This window comes from Triturus cristatus, chromosome 3_2 (genome assembly GCF_964204655.1).
Source record: "Triturus cristatus chromosome 3_2, aTriCri1.1, whole genome shotgun sequence".
NCBI lineage: Eukaryota > Metazoa > Chordata > Amphibia > Caudata > Salamandridae > Triturus > Triturus cristatus.
Window position 1 is genome coordinate 1,085,002,810 of NC_140584.1, and position 22,170 is coordinate 1,085,024,979.

General features: G+C 49.6%; 1 protein-coding gene across 3 annotated transcripts in view; it reads right to left on the minus strand.

Moving 5' to 3' along the window:
* The window catches only part of CUX1 (cut like homeobox 1), a 1,097,219-nt gene that overhangs the window by 207,887 nt on the left and 867,162 nt on the right, over positions 1-22,170 (minus strand). For all 3 annotated transcript variants that reach the window (XM_085649842.1, XM_085649843.1, XM_085649841.1), the window contains one exon: positions 463-519. In XM_085649842.1, coding sequence (XP_085505968.1) covers positions 463-519 — 57 coding nt within the window. The remainder of the gene's footprint in view (positions 1-462; positions 520-22,170) is intronic.

The following is a 22,170-nucleotide window of genomic DNA, read 5'->3' on the forward strand; positions in this document are numbered from 1 at the left end:
GGCTTCTAAATCGTATGATTGACTTTTTAATAATTTTTTTGCTTGATTTTAGAACATGGCTTTTAGGGTTGCATTCCCCACATGGGATGTTACACCGTGGCTATCAATTTAGCTAAAACATTAAATTTACTCTGTAACTAAGGGCTCAGACACTTTTGTTTAAAAATGTGGTGGTTGGCCCATCCTGGTAGTAGGGATTTTAGAAATGAAGGAGCTATTAATAAAGTATTCTTTAGAAAGATACAAAACAGCTTTGGCAAAATGTTTCCTGAACAAACACTACCAAATCCGACATTTACAATGTGAAGGGGAACAGAAAAGATAATGTTTAACGTGTGGACAGCCTTGAACCTGGATAACTATACAAAGAAACAGGCAATGACTGCTTCTAATAATAGAGTTATCTCGTAATAATACAGCAATACACAAATAACACATCTTCAAAGCAACAAATGTAATTACCTGAACTTTCACATCCATCCTGTAAAGAATCCAGGGGTGGCGTCATGGACTGCAATGCTACAAAAATAGTGGATAACAAAATTAAGGAACAATTGTAGGTGCAAAAACAAAGGATTACAAAAGTAACAGTCTATGAATCTTAGAGCTGTGCTTTGAAATACTTATTCAAGCTCGAGATTACCCACAAAACCTGAGCTTAAACCCATTGATTTTCTTGTTTGGTACACAACTACATTATTTGAAACAGACATGGAATTCAGAATCCTGCTAACGACCGTAAGTGTCTCTCAATTGATTGGGTAGTAATTATGAGAGAAGTTTTAACTTGCCACTTAGAATGGAAATGCTTAAAGCAATACTCTAGATATGTGTGTAAACTGTTTATCTTTTAAGTAATGCTCAGGTCTTTGTAAATGTCAGTACTTGTACTATAATTAGAATTCAACAGTGTTTTCATTTGGGGATGTCCCAATAAAGACTGGTCATACTTGGCAAATAAGTACTTTGAGAAGTCTTGGAGAAATACATGACATACATTTGTTGAGAAAAGCTGCAGTGACAGCCTTGCTTTTATTAGAATAATCTCCTTTAACCACGCCAAAGCAATCTCCATCCTGCTTATCATTGTATTCATTAAAGGTTCAGCGAAATGGAAACATTACTTGTAATTCTACTTCTCAATCATGTGTATTTATTGTTCATTCACAAAGGAAGAATACATTCATGAAAATGTGGGATCCAGAAACACATTTAAAAAAATGTTTTCTAATGTAAAAAAATAAACAACTATAAAACATGTCAAATTAGTAATTGGCAAAATATTAAGTATTTTATATGTATGTCAATCGTTTGACTATGGCTGTAAGACATTCAGCCAAAACAAAGCTATTGTGGGGTTATGAGCAGATTGCCTGCTTCTTATAATCCACACAACTTCTTCTCTGAGAAATTGCAGTCGGAGAGATTTAATAGTGACTTAACCTTCTGGAAAATAACATCTGCCAACTGCATGTAGGCATACATTGCTAATGATAAGGAATCTTGTGTTAACACATATATAACGAAACAAAAATGCTTGGGTGCCCTTACGGCACAAGAAGTATAAACACTCAAATTCCATAGGGGCACATTAAATATTTCCATGTTACGGACAAATGGTTAGTAACAGTTTCCATTTGTAATCTGTGTTGCTGTTGAATTGACCAGGCAGAACGTTTTAATAAGTCTACCATCGAAATATTCACAGAAAGGTGAATGTAGCGGCCTATGGAATCTGGTTGAAGCACTACATGACTTTAAGCCCTAGTTTAGCATGTTTGTACACACCTAATAATCGGTTTAGTAAAACCACCCTTCAAAATAGGATTGCCTGTACGAGGTTTTGCAAAAGCGACGGATGCTCTGCCTTGCTTATAGACTTAGTTTTTGCTAGTAGAACACCCATGCTTTCAGACTTAGTTTCTGGGTGTGGGAAAAAATAGGCAATGCAATTTTTAGATTTAATGAAAGGGAATCACAACTTTTGTAAGAAATTTCAGTTTTTTTCTTATTATTATCTTAGCTGCTGAGGATTTTCTATCCTCACTGCGAAGACCTGTTTGGATGTGCAGCAACTTTTACGCTTATGCATTAAAAAATGTGATTCCACAAAAAGATATACAGGACACATTTGAGTCTTTTTTTGCTATGTGTTGTGGACTCATCTGGAGGGAAGCAAGAAAACAGACAAAATTTTCTCTTCCAAGCCTCACTGTGTGGATAAAATGTTTCACTAGTTGGGTTCTACTGCTGCCTGGAAATTCTCTTGGCGTGTTGGGGGGAGAGCAACACAAATATCTGTGGATCCTAGCACATTGCTTGTGGGCTTTTAGTGCGGTTGTGTTAATATGCTCTGCTTTCGCTGAATGACACATATTGTGTAGTGTGTATTAAAGGCTCCCTGGCACTACACAACATCCAGGCTCCTCTCCTGCACCAATGATGTCTTAAGGATTTTGACATGTCCAGTGTCTTGTCAAGACCTGGGTCTCAACGCTACATTTTGTGGTGTGTCCAGCAGCGTTTGAGTCAGTAGCGAATGGTCTTCATTCGTTTGAATGCCATACATGCCGAACATGTCGACTCCTACTGCTCTGGAGACAGGTTACAGACGAAGGGCGGGTCGGGTCAGGAACATTTTCAAATTGTGTTTGGGGCAGAATTGGAAGGGTATTTTAGTATTTTCTCCGTAATACCATCCCGCAACAGCCATTTTAAATATGCCAGGATGAAGAAAGTCACCTTAAAGCTGCTCAAAATCAAGTCCTAAATGGTTGATGATCCAGTGAACTCTTCAGTCGCTGGGGTCAAATCCTCAATGATTGGCAGCAAAGTTCCGAAAGAAGACATCATTAGTCCCAGACTGATGGTATGTGAACCAGAGGATGGAAAAAAATTCTTGGGTGAAGTCTTTGCCCTGGTGCATTGTGGGCTAAGGGAGGAGTCTTAAGTTATCTTGTGCCTCAAAGCTCCTCCAAGAAAAAACTTGCCAACGACCGCACCAAACACTAGGTAGCAGGAGTATTCAAAGCATGTATTTACAGTCACACGCAATGAACACAGTGTTTTGTCGTGTTAAGTTCGCTCTATTGTAGTAATAAAGCACAAGTTACTTACTTGTGTAATGATATATCTGTAAGAGACATTAGTTAGTGATAGATTCCTTACCTTAGAATATCCCCAGGCGTCAGACTGGATCCGCAAAGTTTTCGTCAGCAGTACCCCTGTGCGTCGGTAGGCATCGTCGTGAAGCTCCGCGTACGTCGGTGGAGTCACAGCCGCCGAGATGAGGTCGTCGGAGCTACTTAGGCACGCCCACACGCGCTGACGTTAGTTCTGTACATAACTTTTCCGCGCCAGGGACGCAGAGCCATGCCAGAGACCGACTACTGGTGCTACAGAACTAGGGCCCTGAAAGGGATGACCTGAACCCTAGAGAACAGTTCGCAGAACGGGGATGATGGGCGGGCGGTAGGGAATCTATCACTAACTAATGTCTCTTACAGATATATCGTTACACAAGTAAGTAACTTGTGCATCTGAAAGAGACACGTTAGTGATAGATTCCTTACCTTAGAATACATACCCAAGCAATACCAACCCCGGTGGTGGGTCTGCGAAGTGAGATTACACCAGAAAGTCACGGAGAACCGAATGGCCAAAGAAGCGGTCTCTCCGGACCTGACTATCAAGGCAATAGTGTTTAGTGAAAGTATGCAATAAGGCCCAAGTGGCCGCCTGACAGATGTCTTGCAGGGTGACACCGCGTCCTAATGCTGCAGTAGCTGCTGTCGCCCTGGTAGAATGGGCGCGCAGACCAACTGGAGGTTCCTTTTTAGCCAGAAAGTAACAGGCTTTAATGCACATGACAACCCATCGGGAGATGGTCAGCTTGTGCATTGCCCGACCTTTCTTGGCACCCACGTAGCCAACAAAGAGCTGGTCACCCACCTGGAATTGTTGTGCGCGGTTGAGACAGAACGAAAGCGCACGTTGTGGGTCCAGACGGTGGAGCGTCTCCTCTTCTCTTGAAGGGTGCAGAGGCGGAAAGAAGGTGGGCAGAGTGACAGTTTACCCGAGATGAAAGGCAGACACTACTTTTCGTAGAAAGGAGGGACACGGCCAAAGCACAACCTTGTCCGGATGAATCGCCAGGAAAGGAGGTTTATAGGAAAGAACCTGTAGCTCACTCACCCGCCGAGCGGAGGTGATGGCCACCAGGAAGACAGTCATCAAAGTTAATAACCGCAAAGGACAGTTATGAAGAGGCTCAAAGGGAGCGCACATCAAGTATGTGAGAACCAGGTTCAAGTCCCATTGAGGCACCACAAAAGCAATAGGAGAGAAAAAGTGAGTAATGCCTTTGAGAAATCTATTGACAACTGGGGACTTGAAAAGAGAGGGCTGATCAGGGAGCCTGAGAAAGGCCGAAATAGCAGAAATGTAGCCCTTGATAGTGCCCAGAGCAGAGCCCTGCTGGGCCAAAGAAAGAAGCAACAGAAGAATTCTGAAAGAGGGGCAGAAAGGAGATCCACAGCCTTTGCTGTGCACCATGCCACAAATCTGTTCCACCTGCAGGCGTATACCAACTTAGTGGAGGGACGCCTGGCTGCCAGAATGACATCACAGACTTCAGGAGGCAAGTCAAAAGGAATCAACTGTCGCCACTCAATCGCCACGCAAAGAGGTGGAGGCTGAACAGGTTCGGGTGGAGGACCTTCCCCTGTTGCTGCAACAGGAGATCCTCCCGAAGAGGCAGTCGGATCGGGGGATCCACGCTTATACTGAATAGCTCGGGATACCAAACTCTTCGAGCCCAGTCCGGTGCCACAAGAATGACTTGGGCCCGGTCGCGTCTGATCTTCAGCACTCAGGGCAGAAGTGGTATAGGCGGAAAGGCGTACAATAGACCGCAACTCCACTCGCGCGAAAAGCGTCTCCGAGCGAGTGCCGCCTTGGAAACTCCAATGCGCAGACCTGCTGACATCGCATGTTCTCTGCGGTGGCGAATAGATCTAATCAAGGTTCTCCCCACTGCTGAAAGAGACCTTTCACCACCCCCGAGTGAAGACGCCATTCGTGATCCAACATGCACCTGCGGCTGAGTTCATCCGCCCTGGCGTTCAGGGTACCTGTCAGGTGTTGAACCACCAAGGAAATACCTTGACGTTCCAGCCACGTCCAGAGACGTAGAGCCTCCTGACATAGGGTCCACGAACCCACCCCGCCCTGCTTGTTGCAGTACCACATGGCGGTGGTGTTATCTGTGAACACATGCACTACTCTCCCCTTGACAGAGGGAAGGAAAGTAGGATCGCCCTGAGCTCCAAAAGGTTGATATGGAGCTTGGACTCCGCCGGAGACCAGAGGCCTCTGATCTCCGCCTCTCCCATGTGGCCGTCCCATCCCAGGAGGGACACGTCTGTCACTACTGTGTGCTCCGGTTGGGGAAGGGAGAGGGATATGCCGCTGACCCAACGCTGGTTCGTGAGCCACCACTGCAGGTCCTGTGCAGTGCCCTCCGAGATCCGGATGTAGTCAGACAGGTTTCCCCGATGCTGCGTCCACTAGAACTTCAGATTCCACTGCAGAGGCCGCATATGAAATCTGGCATGATAGATCAGCAGGATGCAGGAGGCCATGAGGCCCAGCAGCCTCAGGGTTTTCCTGACTGAAACCCAGGACCAGGGCTGAATGATCGAAGTCATAGCCCGAATGTCCCTGACTCGCTGTTTGGGAGGATAAACCCAAAACTGCGCCATATCCAGAACCGCTCCGATGAAGAGGAGCTTCTGAGAAGGAATCCGGTGCGACTTCGGCACGTTGATAGAAAACCCCAGCAAATGCAGGAGGTCGGCCGTAGTCTGGAGGTGGGAGACGACTGCCTGGGGCGAGCCCGCATTCAACAGCCAGTCGTTGAGATAGGGTAAGACTGAAACCCCTGATCTGCGCAGATGAGCTGCGACCACCGCCATCACTTTTGTGAACATCCGAGGGGCGCTGGTAAGGCCGAAAGGAAACACGGTGAATTGAAAGTGCTCGTGGCTCACTGTGAACCGTAGGTAACGCCGGTGGGCTGGCAGGATGGGGATATGAAAATAAGCATCCTGCAAGTCCAACTCTACCAGCCGTCTTGCAGGTCCAGATCAGACAAGACCTGAGCAAGCGTGGGCATCTTGAACTTCTCCTTCCGGAGGAATCGATTGATGTTCCGGAGGTCTAAGAAGGGCGCAGGCCTTTGTCCTTCTTTGGAACCAAGAAGTAGTGGGAGTAACAACCACAACCTACTTCTGGCGTCAGAACGCGCTCGATGGCTCCTTGGCCAAGAGGGCAGCAACTTCCTGCTGGAGAAGTGCCAAGTGATCCCCGACATGCGTACTGAGGTGGCATGGCTGGAGGGGTAGACTCAAAGGAGAGGGAGTAGCCCCTTCGGACTATCTGCACAACCCAGCTGTCCGAAGTGATGGCGTCTGGTGGGCCTGAAATACCGGACTAGGAAGGTTTTGAGGCAGGAGCGTGGTGGATTGAACAGCCCGCTGTCCTCGGGACCCACCAAGTCGGGTCCCACGCCGCGGCTGCGCTGAGACTGCTGCTGCACAGGCCTGTGGGTCTGAAAGGAACGCGATTGGACGTTCCAGGGTGCTATCCGCATGGTCACCAAAGAGGCATGTGCCATCAAAGGGCATGTCCAACAAAGTGTTCTGAACATCCCCTGAGAAGCCAGTTGTTCTGAGCCAAGCGTAACGGTGGGGCGCCACCGTTGAGGAAAGTGCCCTGCCGAGTGAATCGGCCGTGTCAAGGCCACAACGGATAGTGAATTTAGCAGCATCTCTCCCCCCGGAAATGGCCTGGGAGAGCACCGCCCGAACTTCCACAGGGCACTGAGACAACACCTGTGCCACCGTGTCCCACACAGAATGTGAATAGCGGCCACACAGACACGCAGTATTCACCGCCCGCAACCCGGAACTGGCAGAAGTGAAAATCTTTTTCTCAAACTGGTCCAGTCTCTTAGATTCCTTGTCCGGAGGGGCAGAAGGGAATGCGCTCGGCGAGGCAGAGGCCTGGAGAACCAGACTCTGAGGCATCGGGTGTTGTGTGAGAAAGCTTGGGTCGCCCCTTATCTACAGGAGCCCCTGTGTTGGGTTTGTTCCAGGTGTTCAACAGGACGTCAGTAAGTGCGTTGTTGAAGGGCAGCAGCGGCTCCGCAGAGGACGACGCTGGCTGCAGTACCTCAGTCAGGCGATTGGTCTTGATAGGTACAGAAGGGAGCTCGAGGTTAAGAGCCTCAGCTGCCCTACGCAACACCACAGAAAAAGTCCCAACCTCCTCCGTAGCCACGGAATAGGGGGTCAGTGTACCAGGATGTGGAGAGAAATCCAGATCCACTGGACCTTCCATATCACCTTCCCATTCTGGCTCATCCTCGCATTGAGCTGCGAGAAGGTCTTCAGGCCCCTCCCAGTACTCCCCTTCGTCCACCGGTTGTTGAAGAGGCCGGTAAGGATGAGGTGCCTGGGGGAATGGGATAAACTCTCCACCCAGAAACGGAACCGGGGGGTAATAGACCAATCCTGGTTCGGCAGCAGTGCCGAGGACGGAGCCGGCAGCGCCGTAGGGTATCGTGCCAGCGGCCAAGGGTGGCGGTACGGGGGCAAACCTACCCAACGGGTCCATGTGGCCGAAGGCGTTCCGGTGGGACCCGATTGGCCAAACAAACAGCTCATGGCTGACAGGAAAGCCTGTATTTCGTCCGGAGTCGCGTGCGGGCCTGGAAAGGGCGGGTAGGCCGCAGGCAACAATGGGAGCTCCATCAGAGCCGTGGGGGAGTGACCACACGCCCCCTCCACCGCGACCATTTAGGGGTAGACAAAGTGCGACGTCCCTTCTTCGACTTTTTATGGCGTCGTGGCTTACCTGTCCCCAAGTCCGACGACCGATGGTGACGGCTCTGCGACCGGGCCTTCGACCTCCCACGTGAGCGGGTCCTTGATCGGCGCAGAAGAACAAGTTACTTACCTTCGGTAACGATGTATCTGTAAGAAACATTAGTTAGTTAGATTCCTTACCTTAGAATAACCCCAGGCGTCAGACTGGATCCGGAAGATTTTTCGTCAGCAATACCCCTTGCGCGTCGCTAGGCGTCGTCTGCGGCTCCGCGTCCGTCGTCAGCGTCGTGCGCCGGAATGACGTCATCGGAGTACTTAGACGCCACCCTCGCGCGCTGACGTCAGTTCTTGTACATAGCTTTCCGCGCCAGGAACGCAGAGCCATGCAAAGACCGACACTGGTGCCAAAAATAAAATCTAGGGGCCTGAAAAGGATAACCTTAACCCTAGATGTCAGTTCGCAGAACGGGGAGGATGGGTGGGTCGGTGAGGAATCTAACTAACTAATGTTTCTTACAGATACATCGTTACCGAAGGTAAGTAACTTGTTCATCTGATAGAAACACGTTAGTTAGATTCCTCACCTTAGAATAGATACCCAAGCAATACCATCCCCGGTGGTGGGTCTGCGAACCAAGATCACACCAGAAAGTCCTGGAGGACAGAACGGCCAAAGAAGCCATCCCTCCGGACTTGGCTGTCAAGGCAGTAATGCCTGGCAAACGTGTGTAGCGAAGCCCACGTCGCCGCCTGACAGATGTCCTGCAAAGGGACACCCCGTCCCAAAGCAGTAGTAGCCGCTGTGGCCCGAGTAGAGTGGGCGCGCAGCCCAACAGGAGGGTCCTTTTTTGCCAAGGAATAACAAATTTTGATGCACAAAACGACCCACCGAGAGATGGTCCGTTTGTGCACAGCTTTCCCCTTCTTAGCACCCACGTATCCAACGAAAAGTTGGTCGTCAACCCGGAACTGCTTTGTGCGGTCCAAATAAAAGGAGAGCGCACGTTTTGGGTCCAGACGGTGGAGCCTCTCTTCCTCTTTGGAAGGATGCGGAAAGAAGGTGGGCAAGGTGACAGACTGCCCAAGATGAAATGGAGTCACCACTTTCGGAAGAAAGGAGGGACGAGGCCGAAGGACAACCTTGTCCGGATGAACAGAGAGAAAAGGAGGCTTTGAAGATAAAGCCTGGAGCTCACTCACCCGTCTAGCCGAGGTGATGGCTACCAGAAAAGCAGTCTTAAGCGTCAGCAGACGAAGAGGACAATTATGAAGAGGCTCAAAGGGAGCACACATTAGAAATGTGAGAACAAGATTCAAGTCCCACTGAGGCATTACAAAAGGGAAAGGAGGGAACGTGTGAGTAATGCCTTTTAGAAAGCGTGTAACTACAGGGGACTTGAAAAGAGAAGGCTGATCAGGAAGCCGCAAGAAGGCAGAGATGGCAGCAAGATAACCTTTCAGGGTGCCCAGGGCAGAGCCCTGCCGGGCTAAAGAAAGAAGAAAGAGGAGAACCTCAGAAAGAGGGGCGGAAAGGGGATCCACAGCCTTTGCTGTGCACCATGCCACAAATTTGTTCCACCGGCAGGCGTATACCGACTTTGTGGAGGGACGCCTGGCTGCCAGAATGATATCACAGACTTCAGGAGGCAAGTCAAATGGCATCAACTGCCGCCGCTCAATCTCCACGCATGGAGGTGGAGGCTGGACAGGTTCGGGTGGAGGACCGTCCCCTGCTGCTGCGACAGAAGATCCTCCTGAAGGGGCAGACGTATCGGAGGATCGGTCAACATACTGAGTAGCTCGGGATACCAGTACCTTCGTGCCCAATCCGGAGCCACCAAGATGACTTGGGCCCGGTCGTGCCTGATCTTCTTCAGCACTCTGGGCAGAAGTGGTATAGGCGGAAAGGCGTACAACAGACCGCTACTCCACTAGTGACGAAAAGCGTTGCCGAGCGAGTGCCGCCTTGGAAATTCCAACGCGCAGAACTGCTGACATTGCGCGTTCTCTTCGGTGGCGAATAGATCTAACCAAGGCTCTCCCCACTGCTGAAAGAGACCTTGCGCCACTTCGGAGTTCAGACGCCATTCGTGATCCATCATGCACCGGCGGCTGAGTTTGTCTGCTCTGGCGTTCAGAGAGCCCGCCAGATGTTGAACCACTAGGGTGACGCCCTGGTGTTCCAGCCATGTCCAGAGGCGCAGAGCCTCCTGACAAAGGGTCCACGACCCCACCCCGCCCGGTTTGTTGCAATACCACATGGCGGTGGTGTTGTCCGTGAACACCTGCACGACACTTCCCCTGACAGAGGGAAGGAAGGCTTTCAGTGCAAGTCGGATCGCTCTCAACTCCAACAGGTTGATGTGGAGACGAGACTCCGCCGGAGACCAGAGGCCTCTGATCTCCGCCTCTCCCTTATGGCCACCCCATCCCAGGAGGGACGCATCCGTCACTACGACATGCTCCGGTTGGGGAAGGGAGAGGCTCTTGCCCTTGACCCAATCGCGGTCCGTGAGCCACCACTGCAACTGCTGTGCAGTGCCCTCCGAGATCAAGACATGGTCGGACAGGTTGCCGTGATGCTGGGCCCACTGAAACTTCAGGTCCCACTGCAGAGCCCGCATGCGCCGCCTGGCGTGATGCACTAGTAGGATGCAGGAGGCCATCAGCCCCAGAAGCCGCAACACTAGCCTGACCGAAACCCAGGATAGAGGCCGAAAGATGGGAATCAGGGCCTGTATATCCCGGACCCGCTGTTCCGGTGGATGGACCCGGAACTGCGCCGAATCGAGAACCGCTCCGATGAAGAGGAGCTTCTGAGAGGGGCTCAGGTGTGACTTCGGCACGTTGATGGAAAATCCCAGCAAATGCAGGAGATCCGCCGTAGTCTGGAGGTGGGAGACGACTGCCTGGGGCGAGCCCGCCTTCAACAACCAGTCGTCGAGATAGGGGAAGACTGGAACCACTGATCTGCGCAGATGAGCTGCGACCACCGCCATCACTTTCGTGAACACCCGAGGGGCACTGGTGAGGCCGAAGGGGAGCACGGTAAACTGAAAGTGCTCTGGGCCCACCGTGAACCGCAGGTAACGCCGGTGGGCCGGCAGGACGGGGATGTGGAAATATGCGTCCTGCAAGTCCAACGCTACCATCCAGTCTCCGGGGTCTAGGGCAGCTAGAACCTGAGCCAAAGTTAACATCTTGAACCTTTCCTTCCGGAGGAAGGTATTGGTGTTCCGGAGGTCCATGATAGGGCGTAGGCCCCCTTTGCCCTTCTTGGGAACCAGAAAGTAGTGGGAATAACAACCACAACCTACTTCTGGACTAGGAACGCGCTCGACGGCCCCCTTGGCCAAGAGGGCCGAAACTTCCTCGTGGAGAAGATTCAAATGATCCCCCGAGATACGGTGGTGCTGCGGTGGCATGGCTGGAGGGGTCTTCTCGAAGGGGAGGGAGTAGCCCCTTCGGACGATTTGCAGCACCCATCTGTCCGATGTGATGGACCGCCAGTGGAGCAGGTGATGGCGAACTGCCGCCCACTGGCGTGGAATGGGCCTGAAAGCTCGGACTAGGAAGGCTTTGAGGCGGATGCTGCCGGGGTGGATGTGGGCTGACCTCGTCGTCCTCCAGAACCGCCTCGGCGGAAACCACGTCCGCGCGCAGGTTGGTTCTGCGGCTGGTGGCTAGGCGCACGTGAGGAGGCACCCCTTCCTTGGCCACGAAAGGGGCGAAAAGCGGAAGTTTGCGACCGCGGGGCCGAGAGGCCCAAGGACTTGGCCGTAGCCAGGGAGTCCTTAAAGCGATTCAGCGCACTGTCCGCTTTCTCGCCAAAAAGGCGAGTGCCATCAAAGGGCATGTCCATGAGAGTGCTCTGGACATAGCCCGAAAATGACGTGGACCGCAGCCAGGCGTGACGTCTAAGCGCCACTGTGGTAGAAATGGCCCTACCCAGCGAGTCCGTGGTGTCAAGCCCACATCGTATAGCATGTCGCGCGGCATCCCTCCCATCGGCCAGAGCCTGGGTAAGTCGTGTCCGGACCTCCTCCGGACACAGGGGCAGCGCGTCCTCCACCGCATCCCACAGAGAGTGGGAATAACGGTCCAAGAGACAAGCGGTGTTCAAAGACCGCAGGCCCAAACTAAGGGAGGAGAACAGCTTCTTGCCAAACTGTTCCAGTCTCTTGGAATCCCGGTCCGGCGGGGCGGTCGGGAAAGATGATTGGGAGGTGGAGGCCTGGATAACCAGGCTCTCAGGGGTAGGGTGTTGGGACAGAAAACTCGGGTCGCCCGGAGCAGGGCGGTGGCGCCTGGCGACGTTCCTGTCCACAGGAGGAACTGTGGAGGGCTTGGACCAGGTGCCCTGCAGAACGTCAATGAGGGCCTCATTGAATTGCAGCAGAGGCTCAGTGGAGCTTGCTGCAGACTGAAGCACCTCAGTAAGGACGTTAGTCCTCACAGCCACGGCAGGCAGCTCGAGCCCAAGGGCTGCGGCCGCCTTGCGCAGCACCACAGAGAAAGCAGCGCCCTCCTCCGAAGCCACAGTCGGAGGAGAGACAAATCCAGTGTCTGGAGAGGTATCCAGGCCACTGGCCTCCCCCAGTTCATCTCCCCAGTCCTGGGACAGTTGAGCCTGAACGGCCATAGGATCCTCGGATCCCTCCCAGTTGTCCCCATCATCCGATTCCTGGTATAGAGGAGAAAGTAACGGAGCCGGGCGGTAGACATAAAGTGTCTCTAGCGGCGCCGATCACGGCGTCCATCGACGCCGTACCGGCGCCGGGCCCGGAGTGGGACTGAACCGGGGCTCGACGTCGAGCGGAGTCGACGTCGGCGTCGGGGGTGGTACCGGTGTCGACGCCGGCGGAGGAGGCGTGACGAGGTCGACCGGCGTCGGCGGGGACTCGAGAACGGGTCCCTCGGGCGCTTGCGGCGTTGAGGCCGGAGCCGTCAACGGCGCCGGGGCCGGAGCCACCGGCAGGCAAGGCAGCCCAGTCGGGTCCGCGGGGCCCGAAGGCGCACCAGCGGGCGCCGACGGCGGAGCCAGGTTCCTCATGGCCGAGAGGAAGGCACTGACTTCTGCCGGCGTCGCGTCAGTCCCAGGGACCGGAGGGTATGGGGACGTGCGCGGCGCCTGCGGCTCCGCCGGAGCCGCGGGGGTGGAACCACCCTGACCCTCGGCCGAGTCGCGCGACCGGCGAGGGGAGTCCGAAGAGCGGTGTCGCCTCTTGGACTTCTTGGAATGCTTCGACTTACCCGAAGACTTGGATCCCGACGACCGATGGTGACGTCGGCTGCGGCTCCGCGACCGATCCTTGGACCTCCTCCTGGACCGGGATCGAGAGGCGCGCGAAGCCGAGTGGCGAATCTCGAGAAGCTTACGGGGCCGCTCCCGTCTAGCCTTCGAGGTCAGGGCCTTGCAGTCCGAGCACGACTCCGCGTCGTGATCGAGGTACCGGCGGTGATGGTCCGTAACCGACATCAAGCGGTTACAGTCCACACAGGCTTTAAAACCAGGCATCCTACCGGCACCGGAGTCGAGACAAGATCAAAAAGGATCAAAAAGTTAGTCAAAAATTGACTAAAGGGGTAGCTCTCCCGGATCTGCGCTTACTGGCGCGGAAAAAAGAAGAACTGACGTCAGCGCGCGAGGGCGGCGTCTAAGTACTCCGACGACGTCATTCCGGCCCACGACGCCGACGACGGACGCGGAGCCGCAGACGACGCGACGCGCAAGGGGTATTGCTGACGAAAAATCTTCCGGATCCAGTCTGACGCCTGGGGATATTCTAAGGTGAGGAATCTAACTAACGTGTTTATTTCAGATCCGATTGCCGGACATCCAATAACTTTCGGGAACGCTCCCGCAAAGCTTTCGGCGCCATGGCACGACAATCATGACACGCCTCGGGGTCATGGACGTGCTCCAAGAAGAAGAGACCCACGTCGTGCGGGTCCGCTACCGACCTGTTCCGACGGCAGGTCCTACAGGACTTAAACCAGGGCATCCCTACTGCACCAGGAGTCGAGTATCTTGACAAGACAAGAGAAACAAGTTCTCTAAAACCAAGTTAAAATATTAACTAGGGGTACCGCTCTCTCTCGGATCTGTGCTTGCTGGCGCGGAAAAAGAAAGAACAGACGTCAGCATGCGTGGGCGCGTTTAAGTAGCTACGACTACGTCATCTCGGCGGCTATGACGCCACCGACTTATGCGGAGCCACACGACGACGCCTACCGACGTGCAGAGGTACTGCTGACGAAAACTTAACGGATCCAGTCGGACGCCTGGGGATATTCTAAGGTAAGGAATCTATCACTAACGTGTCTCTTTCAGATCTAAAGTTTAATCTAGGCACTGCAGTAATAAATGTATGAATGTGAGTTTATTAGCACAGTTGCTCTGAACAACGTATAACTGGGCCACATTTATTTTCACTGCTGTGGCATAAATATATGTTAATATGTTTGTCACAACATGCTGAATCTTTACAAAATTTAGCACTCTTTATACAACTGGTTTGCCAAGTTGCATAGAGATCCATACAGACAAAATGCTAAAAAGACGGAGGGAGGGACGCATAGAAGTGTTTCAAATTGGAAATGTCATTCTCTGTACAGCAAAACATGATGAACAGATTTACAGCATTAAAGAGGAACCTTACTCAGAAAGCATGCCTTTTATGGTTTGGGGTTATTTTGGTAAGTATGTTTTTGACATATTTGTGTTAAAAAAAAAAAAGGTGTTGGGCAGGCCTGAAATGATTATTACACGTCAGCTTAATAGACAAATAGCAAAATTGCCTTAACCACATTTGAAATTTTCTTGAGATATGATTGGCTTGTAAATGGGGTGAACTATTTGATTATTCCTTCCTGGAAATTCAGAGATGGCCGGGGAGGCATTACAACTACTTCTAAGACCTAGAGAGTGTAGATATGTACGCAGAGGCATCCAAAATTAGCATGAAAAAAAGTAAATGAAATTCATTGAGCTTGAAATATATTTGTGCTTTTTCAAACAATCTAGAGCACAGGACCACCGTTTTTGTATTTAGAAAACAAGCACATTTTGCTGATTTGCGAATGTCATAGAATTGAACAATAAAAAAAATATATATAAAAAAAGGATGAAGGTTATTATGGTTGTGGTTGGGTGCAGAGCAAGAAAGTATGCTAAGATGGTTGGCTACAGAAACTGGACATGTTAAAGAGTATAGCAGGAAAATGCAGATTATCATACAAAAAAGATTTTTAAAAACTACATTTAACTAACAGTTAAAATGAAGTTATAGTTCAGAAACAAAACCCTTGAAAATAGCCTAATGGACTAAGAACCGAAACTATAACTTGCACCTCAAAAACCTGAACTTGCTCCTCAAATGAACTGCCCTAGAGCTTGCAATATTTATATCCAACAACATTTCTCAACAATAACATTGATCTTTACTCTTTTTGGCAATATCCATAACAATATGCATTAATAGTTTTAAAACTTTGATATGCAATACAGTATTAAAACATGCAAATCTGAATTTTAAATATAAAATATCCTGGGCTAAAATATTTCATAAAAAGATACAAAAAAATTACAATATATCAGTTAATAAAAATATATTGCAAAGGCTTTTATCACTAACAAATCTCTAATAATATCTTCGGTGGAAAAGTGCCCTTTGAAAGAATACAGTTCAGATCACCAGTAAGTCTGTAGAAGCCAGGCAGCGCATATGTAACTAGCTATGGATCATTTGTTCTATAACAAAATTGTAAGGCTTCAGCACAGGATATTATAGAGGAAGAAATAAATAAGGGAATAGGCCATTTACGGCTAGTAACCACTGTTTTTGTGCTTAAGAACACAAAGACCAATATTGCCAAAAGCCACAGTTGCAAAAGAATTATTTACTTACCTTTGGTAACGCCTTATCTGTTAAAGACTCTACCTAGCCGCATATTCCTTACCTTAGAATTATCCTCAGGAGTTAGACATCTGTGCGCTGGTATGTAGCGTCCTCCATGCCGGTAGTGACGTGTGCAGTGTCTATATAGACGCCACCCCAGCGATACAACTTCCCATGCCAGAAACTAGTGCCTGAAAGGGGAAAACCTAGACTCTAGAAATCTGTTGGTAGAGCGAGGGGGATAGGTTGATTGGTAAGTAATCTGCGGCTATATAGTCTCTCTACAAGATAAGGCGTTACCAAACCTAAGTAACTTGGTCATCTGATAGAGATTTGTAACCGAGATTCCATACCTTGGAATAGATACCCAAGCAATACCTTCTCAGAAGTGGTTCTGTGAACATGATTTAAACAAGAAAGTCTTGCAGAACCAAACGGGCATAATGCCCATTCCGAAGGACCTGACTGGCAAGGTACTAATATTTGGTTGACGTGTGCAGCGAGGTCCACGTTGTTGCCTGGCAGATGTCCTGGACCGGAAAGCTGTGTAATAACGCAGTGGTCGCAGCCTTTGCTCTGAGAGAATGAGCATGCAAACCTTCTTAGGTTTGCTTTGTGGCCAATGCACAGCACGATCCATCGGGACATGGTCCAGTTCTACATGGCCCTCCCTTTATTGGCTCCAACATACCCCACAAAGATTTGGTTGTCCACCCAGAACTCTTTTGTGCACTCAAGGTAGAACGACAACGCTCTTTTTGGGTCCAGTCGCTCCTCTTCCTTAGAGGGATGCGGCGGAACAAAAAAGTTGGGCAGGGTGATGGACTGGCCTACATATAAGGGAGTGGCCACCTTCGAAAGAAAGGAAGCCATAGTGCGAAGGACCAGCTTGTCCGGGAAGATGTTGAGGTACGGATGCTTAGATTACAAAGCCAGGAGCTCACTAACCTTCCGGGCAGATGTTATGGCTACTGGAAAGGCTGTTTTGATGGTAATAAGCTTGAGAAAACAGTTGTGTAGCAGCTTGAAAAGCAAGAAAAGAGCAAAACACCACTCCGTGGAACCACCGTGCACGCCAAGGCAAGAGCCCTCCTGGAGGCACAAGCATGTGAAAAAAAGAAAGAGAGAAAGAAAGAGAGAGAAAGAGAAAACAGTTGTGTAGCAGCTTGAAGGGAACGCACATGAGAAAGGTTGAGTTAGTTAATACTGATGTTAAGAGAGCCTGACAAGTGTTGAACCACTAAGGATAAGCCCTGATGATCCAACCATGTCCAGAGGTGCAGGGCCTCTTGCAAAGGATCCACGACCCACCCGCCCTGTCTGTTTCAGTACTACATGGCGGTGGTGTCCGTGAACACCTGCACTAGCTTTCCACTGATGGAGGGTAGAACGGGTTCAATGCTAGCTGGATCACTCGCAGCTCCAGCATGTTAATGTGGAGTCAGGATTCCACCAGAGGCCTCTGAACTCCACCTCTCCCAGATGGCCACCCATCCCAAGAGTGACGCATTGGTCACTATGTCTGGGATCTGGTTGAGAAAGGGAGAGGGGTCTTCCCTTGACCCAATCACGGTTTGTTAACCACTACTACAGATAGTTTGCAGTATTCTCCGAGATCTGAGCCATGCTGGAGAGATTCCCCTGATACTGCGTCCAATGGAACTTTATGTCCCACTGCAGAGCCCGAATATGCCAGCGGATAAGTGTCACAAGCAGAATGCAGGGGGCCAGGAGCCCCATCTACGTCAGAGTCAGTGTCACCGAAACCCAGGATAGAAGCTGTATATCCTGGACTCGCGGTTAGGGATGATAAGCTTGAAACGGCACAGTGTCCAGAACAGTTCTGCTGAAAGGGAGAGTCTGAGAGGGAGTTCGGAGCGACTTTGGCACGTTTATAGTGAACCCCAGTGAGCGCGGGAGGTCTGCTGTAGTCTGGAGGTGGGAAACAACTGCCTAGGGGGAGCCCGCCTTCAACCGCCAGTCCGACATACGGGGAAGGTACCCCTTATCTCCGCAGATGAGCTACAACCACCACCATAACCTTGGTGAACAACCGAGGGGCACTGGTAAGGCCAAAGGGGAGCACGGCAAACTGAAAGTGCTTGTGGCCCACTGTGAACCACCAGTAATGTCTGTGGGCAGGAGGGACAGGAATGTGTATGCATCTTGCTACCATACAGTCTCCAGGGTCGAGGGTGGACAGATTTTGAGCGAGCGTGAGCCTTTTGAATTCCTTCTTTTTCAAGAAGAAATTGAGAGGGTGCAGGTCTAGTATAGAACAAAGGCCTTACCCAAAAGAGCATTAATAGCAACCAGGGTTCATGGTTACGAGTCTGGCCATTAGAAACCTTGTCCTATCCCCTGTATATAAATCCTGAACCACTCTGTATATACTGCACAAATTGTTTCTTCATTTGAGCACACATGTCACTTGAGCACCATATATCTCACCCATTGCAAACAGCCGTTTTTTGTACCTTTGAAAAATTAACATATTTGAATGAATTAAATCGGATAAAATGCAAAGTGGATATGCATTTAATGTGTTTTTGTGATTATTGCCGAAAAGTATGAACATGTGTATAGGCGTGGGCGCTATACATGCCCTGTGAATAGTTGGGTTGTGGGATTCTTTGTACGCATATGAAATAGCGCTTTACACTTCGAATCTTCCACATGTCCCAGCCTATAAGAATAAGGCTCGAGCTCCAGCCTGGAGGGAATGGCTCTAATCAGAGCCAGGCGACATCCGTCAAGCTCAGTGGTGGCGCCCGGCTTTGAGTGTCTATGTTCCATCGTCTCGATGGATGACTTCAACAGATGCAGCAAAGTCGAAGATCTCATTGACTTCTTGTTCTTGTGGGAATTGCCAGAGTGGGACGACTTTGGATTATGAAGAACAGCTATGGCTCCACGACCGATTCCGGGACCTTTCGCTTGACCAGTATCGAGACTGTCATGGCATTGCATTGCACGTCGAGCGGCAATGAGCTTCAGGAATCACTCCTTGAGGTGCATGGAGCGACAATCGACACAGGTCTTGGCGTCATGGTCGTGCTCAAGACACGAGACACAACGAGGTGCAAGTTCGTCACCGACATTTGCCTGTGACAGGTGCTGCAGGGCTTGATATCAGCCTTCCTTGTGAACCTCCCTGCCACACCAAGACATAAGTCTTGAAAAAAACTTCAACAAAAGTTGAAAACAAGTCCGTTAAAAAGTGACTACGAGTCGCTCTCTCAAGATCTGCACTGACTGGTGTGGAAAGAAAAGAATTTATGCTGTTGCGGTGGTGTCTATATAAGCAGCATGCACATAACTTGCGATGCAGGCGACGCCATGCAGAGTCGAACGATGATACTTACCGGAGCACAGGGGTACTGCTTACAAAACATTTCCGGATCCAGTCTGACGTCTGGGGATAATTCTATGGTAAAAATGTGAAGCTAGAAGTCTCTATCAGATACTATTATTCAAAGCCATACTGTCCCATTTTGCCATGATAAACGTTTGTTGGGAGTGTGCAGAGTTTAAAATTGATGAATAAAGTACACTGTGCCTCTATAAATAGCCAGCCATGATAGTTCTCAAAGCCTATTCTTAGTTTATTTGATAGACCGTTAACTGTTAACAGGAAGGCCTTATTAGGGCAAACATATTTTTAAGCGGACCAAAACTCTTGGTCGTGAGAATTTTCCTGACATGTACTGTCCAACAAAACCAACACCCCCAACCAGAACCTAGAATATCCAAATTGTTCTTCAGGTACAATGCCGCAATTTATTTTTGTTTAGTCTGAGTTAATACATAACAGGAAATACCGTAATAATATCAGAAATGGGTTTAATACCAGTCCTTGAGTAGAGGGTGATAGTGGGGCAGCAGAGCCTAGCTTCAATAACTCTCCCAAAAGCATTTCTTGATTATCTGCATATCTTAGGTCTTAGTATAGACCCACTATTCAGATCCACATATGGCTGTAGCAACAGCTTTTTGTCTATGTACTTGCAAAATTATGCGGAGGACAGCAATAGTGATTAGCTCGAATATAGGACTTGCCTCATCTATGTGTGCATGCCAGTTTAGTTTCCAAATAAAGCATATGCCTAAATAGTCAAAAAAGGGCACTTTTTTTTACTTGTTCAGCACTAAACGTGCAGCATTAAGTTGCTATTTTAGAGTTGGGGCTGGCCCCATTAACATTATTTTAGTTATTTTGATGCGTTGATTGTCAAAGTACAGCATCATTTGCAAATAGCAGTAGTGGTGATTTCTTGTTGCATAACTTAGGTCTTGGGTACATCCAAGGTAGATTCACACAGGTAATTTTTAACATAGTTTAAAAATAAACTAAAAAGGAGTGAGGCTAGCACACAGCCTTGGCGAACACCTGTAAGGATTTAAACACTAGCGCCGCGTTCCCGTTCCAGCCCATAGTGAACACGACCACTTATCGTTGTTCAAGCCTCTTACAATGGTTTGCAGATACCCATATATTTTAGCGCTTGACATAGTTTGGGTCTATTAACAGGATCACAAGAATGTTTTAGATCTATATTTCCCAAAACATCATTAAAAAGCAGGGGGAGGGGAGCTTTCCAGCACTCAAGAAAGATGGCCGCCCGAGTTCCAAGCTCCGCGTCGACATGCAGATAATCAGCGCATACTGAAGCAATCTGAAAATCTGATGCAAGGACATGTTTCAGATTGAAGCTTAGTTTGGCACATTGCTGATCTTTAAGCTGCAGTGAGCCTGATGCGCTAATTTGAGTATGCAAGATGGTGCCTGTGCAGGGGAGATTGTACTTAACTGGCCTATACCCTATTGAGAGCATTGGTCTCTCACCATGGGCCTCTCTATGTTAATCACCTCCTGTCTCCACTCAATTCTACAGCTCAGTACAGTACAGTGAATGCTGGGATGTGCGTGGGCATCGGATATGTATCACAAAAGAGGGAGTCTATATACTGAATCGAGAACCGAGAAGGATAATGTTACTTACCCAGTAAGCATCTGCTCTTGGCACGTAGAGCTGTAGATTCACATGCTTGGCATACTCCTGCCATCTAGTGTTGGGTCCAGATGTTTGCAAAGAAGTCTTTCAGTCACGAGGTAAGGTGACTCCTTCTTTCGGTGATAGTGCGCATGGGCAACGACTCCATTGTTAGATAGTTTTTCTGCAGAAGGAGAGAATGGAGTTCTGCAGAAGGAGAGAATGGAGTTAGTAAGTGTAGAATAAAGATGTCCATACGTATGTATGTAAAGTAAGAAACTGCAACGACTATATGTACCGGGGAGGAGGGTGGGCATATGTGAATCTACAGCCTTACATGCCAAGAACAGATTCTAACCGGGTAAGTAACATTATCCGTTCGAGGCATCTGAGCTGTAGATCACATGCTTTGCATAGACTATACAGCAGTATAATCTCAAAGTGGTAGCTAACCTGTAGCTGATGCAGTTTGAAAAAGTGTTTTAAGTACCGCTTGGCCTACATTAGCTTGTTGCCTCACTAACACATCTACACAATAGTGCTTGATGAATGTGTGCGGTATAGACCATGTTGCTGCCTTACAGATGTCAGCTAGGGGAATATTCCCTAAGAAGGCCATAGTGCACAAGTTACTACTTGTGTAACGATATATCTGTAAGAGACATTAGTTAGTGATAGTTTTCGTCAGCAGAAACCCTGCGCATCGGAAGGTGGCGTCGTGCAGCTCCACGTCCATCGCTGGCGTCGTATGCGCCGAGATGACGTCACGGAGACTACTTAGGCGCCACCCATGCACGCGGACGTCAGTTCTGTACACGATTTTCAGCACCAGGAACGCAGAGCCATGCAAGAAACTGACCACTGGTGCCATGAAACTAGGGCCCTGAAAGGGATGACCTTAACCCTAGAAATCAGCTCACAGAACGGGGAGGATGGGTGGCGGTAAGGAATCTATCACTAACGAACAAGTTACTTACCTTCGGTAACGATGTATCTGGTAGAGACGATTCTAGCCGCAGATTCCTTAACGTAGAATTATCCCCAGGCGTGAGACTGGACCCGGAAAACTTTCTTGCCCAGCATCTCTGCGCACTGGGGGGCGGTACCACACGACTCCGCCCGACGTCCTCTGCGGGCGTGACATCAGCGAGGTCACATAAGCCCCACCGAGGCACGCTGACGTCAGTTTGCTTTGGAGAACTTTTACGCACCACAACGCGGAGCCATCACAACAAAACTGAGGAGAGCATGGGAACAGTGTGCAAAAAAACCAGAGAAACAAAATAGAGAGAAACAAAAGGTGAGAAACATCACCAGGTGGCACCAAGGCACCAGAAGGCGACAACAGCAGGCCAGAGCAGGAAAAGAGCAGAGCACCACTCTGAG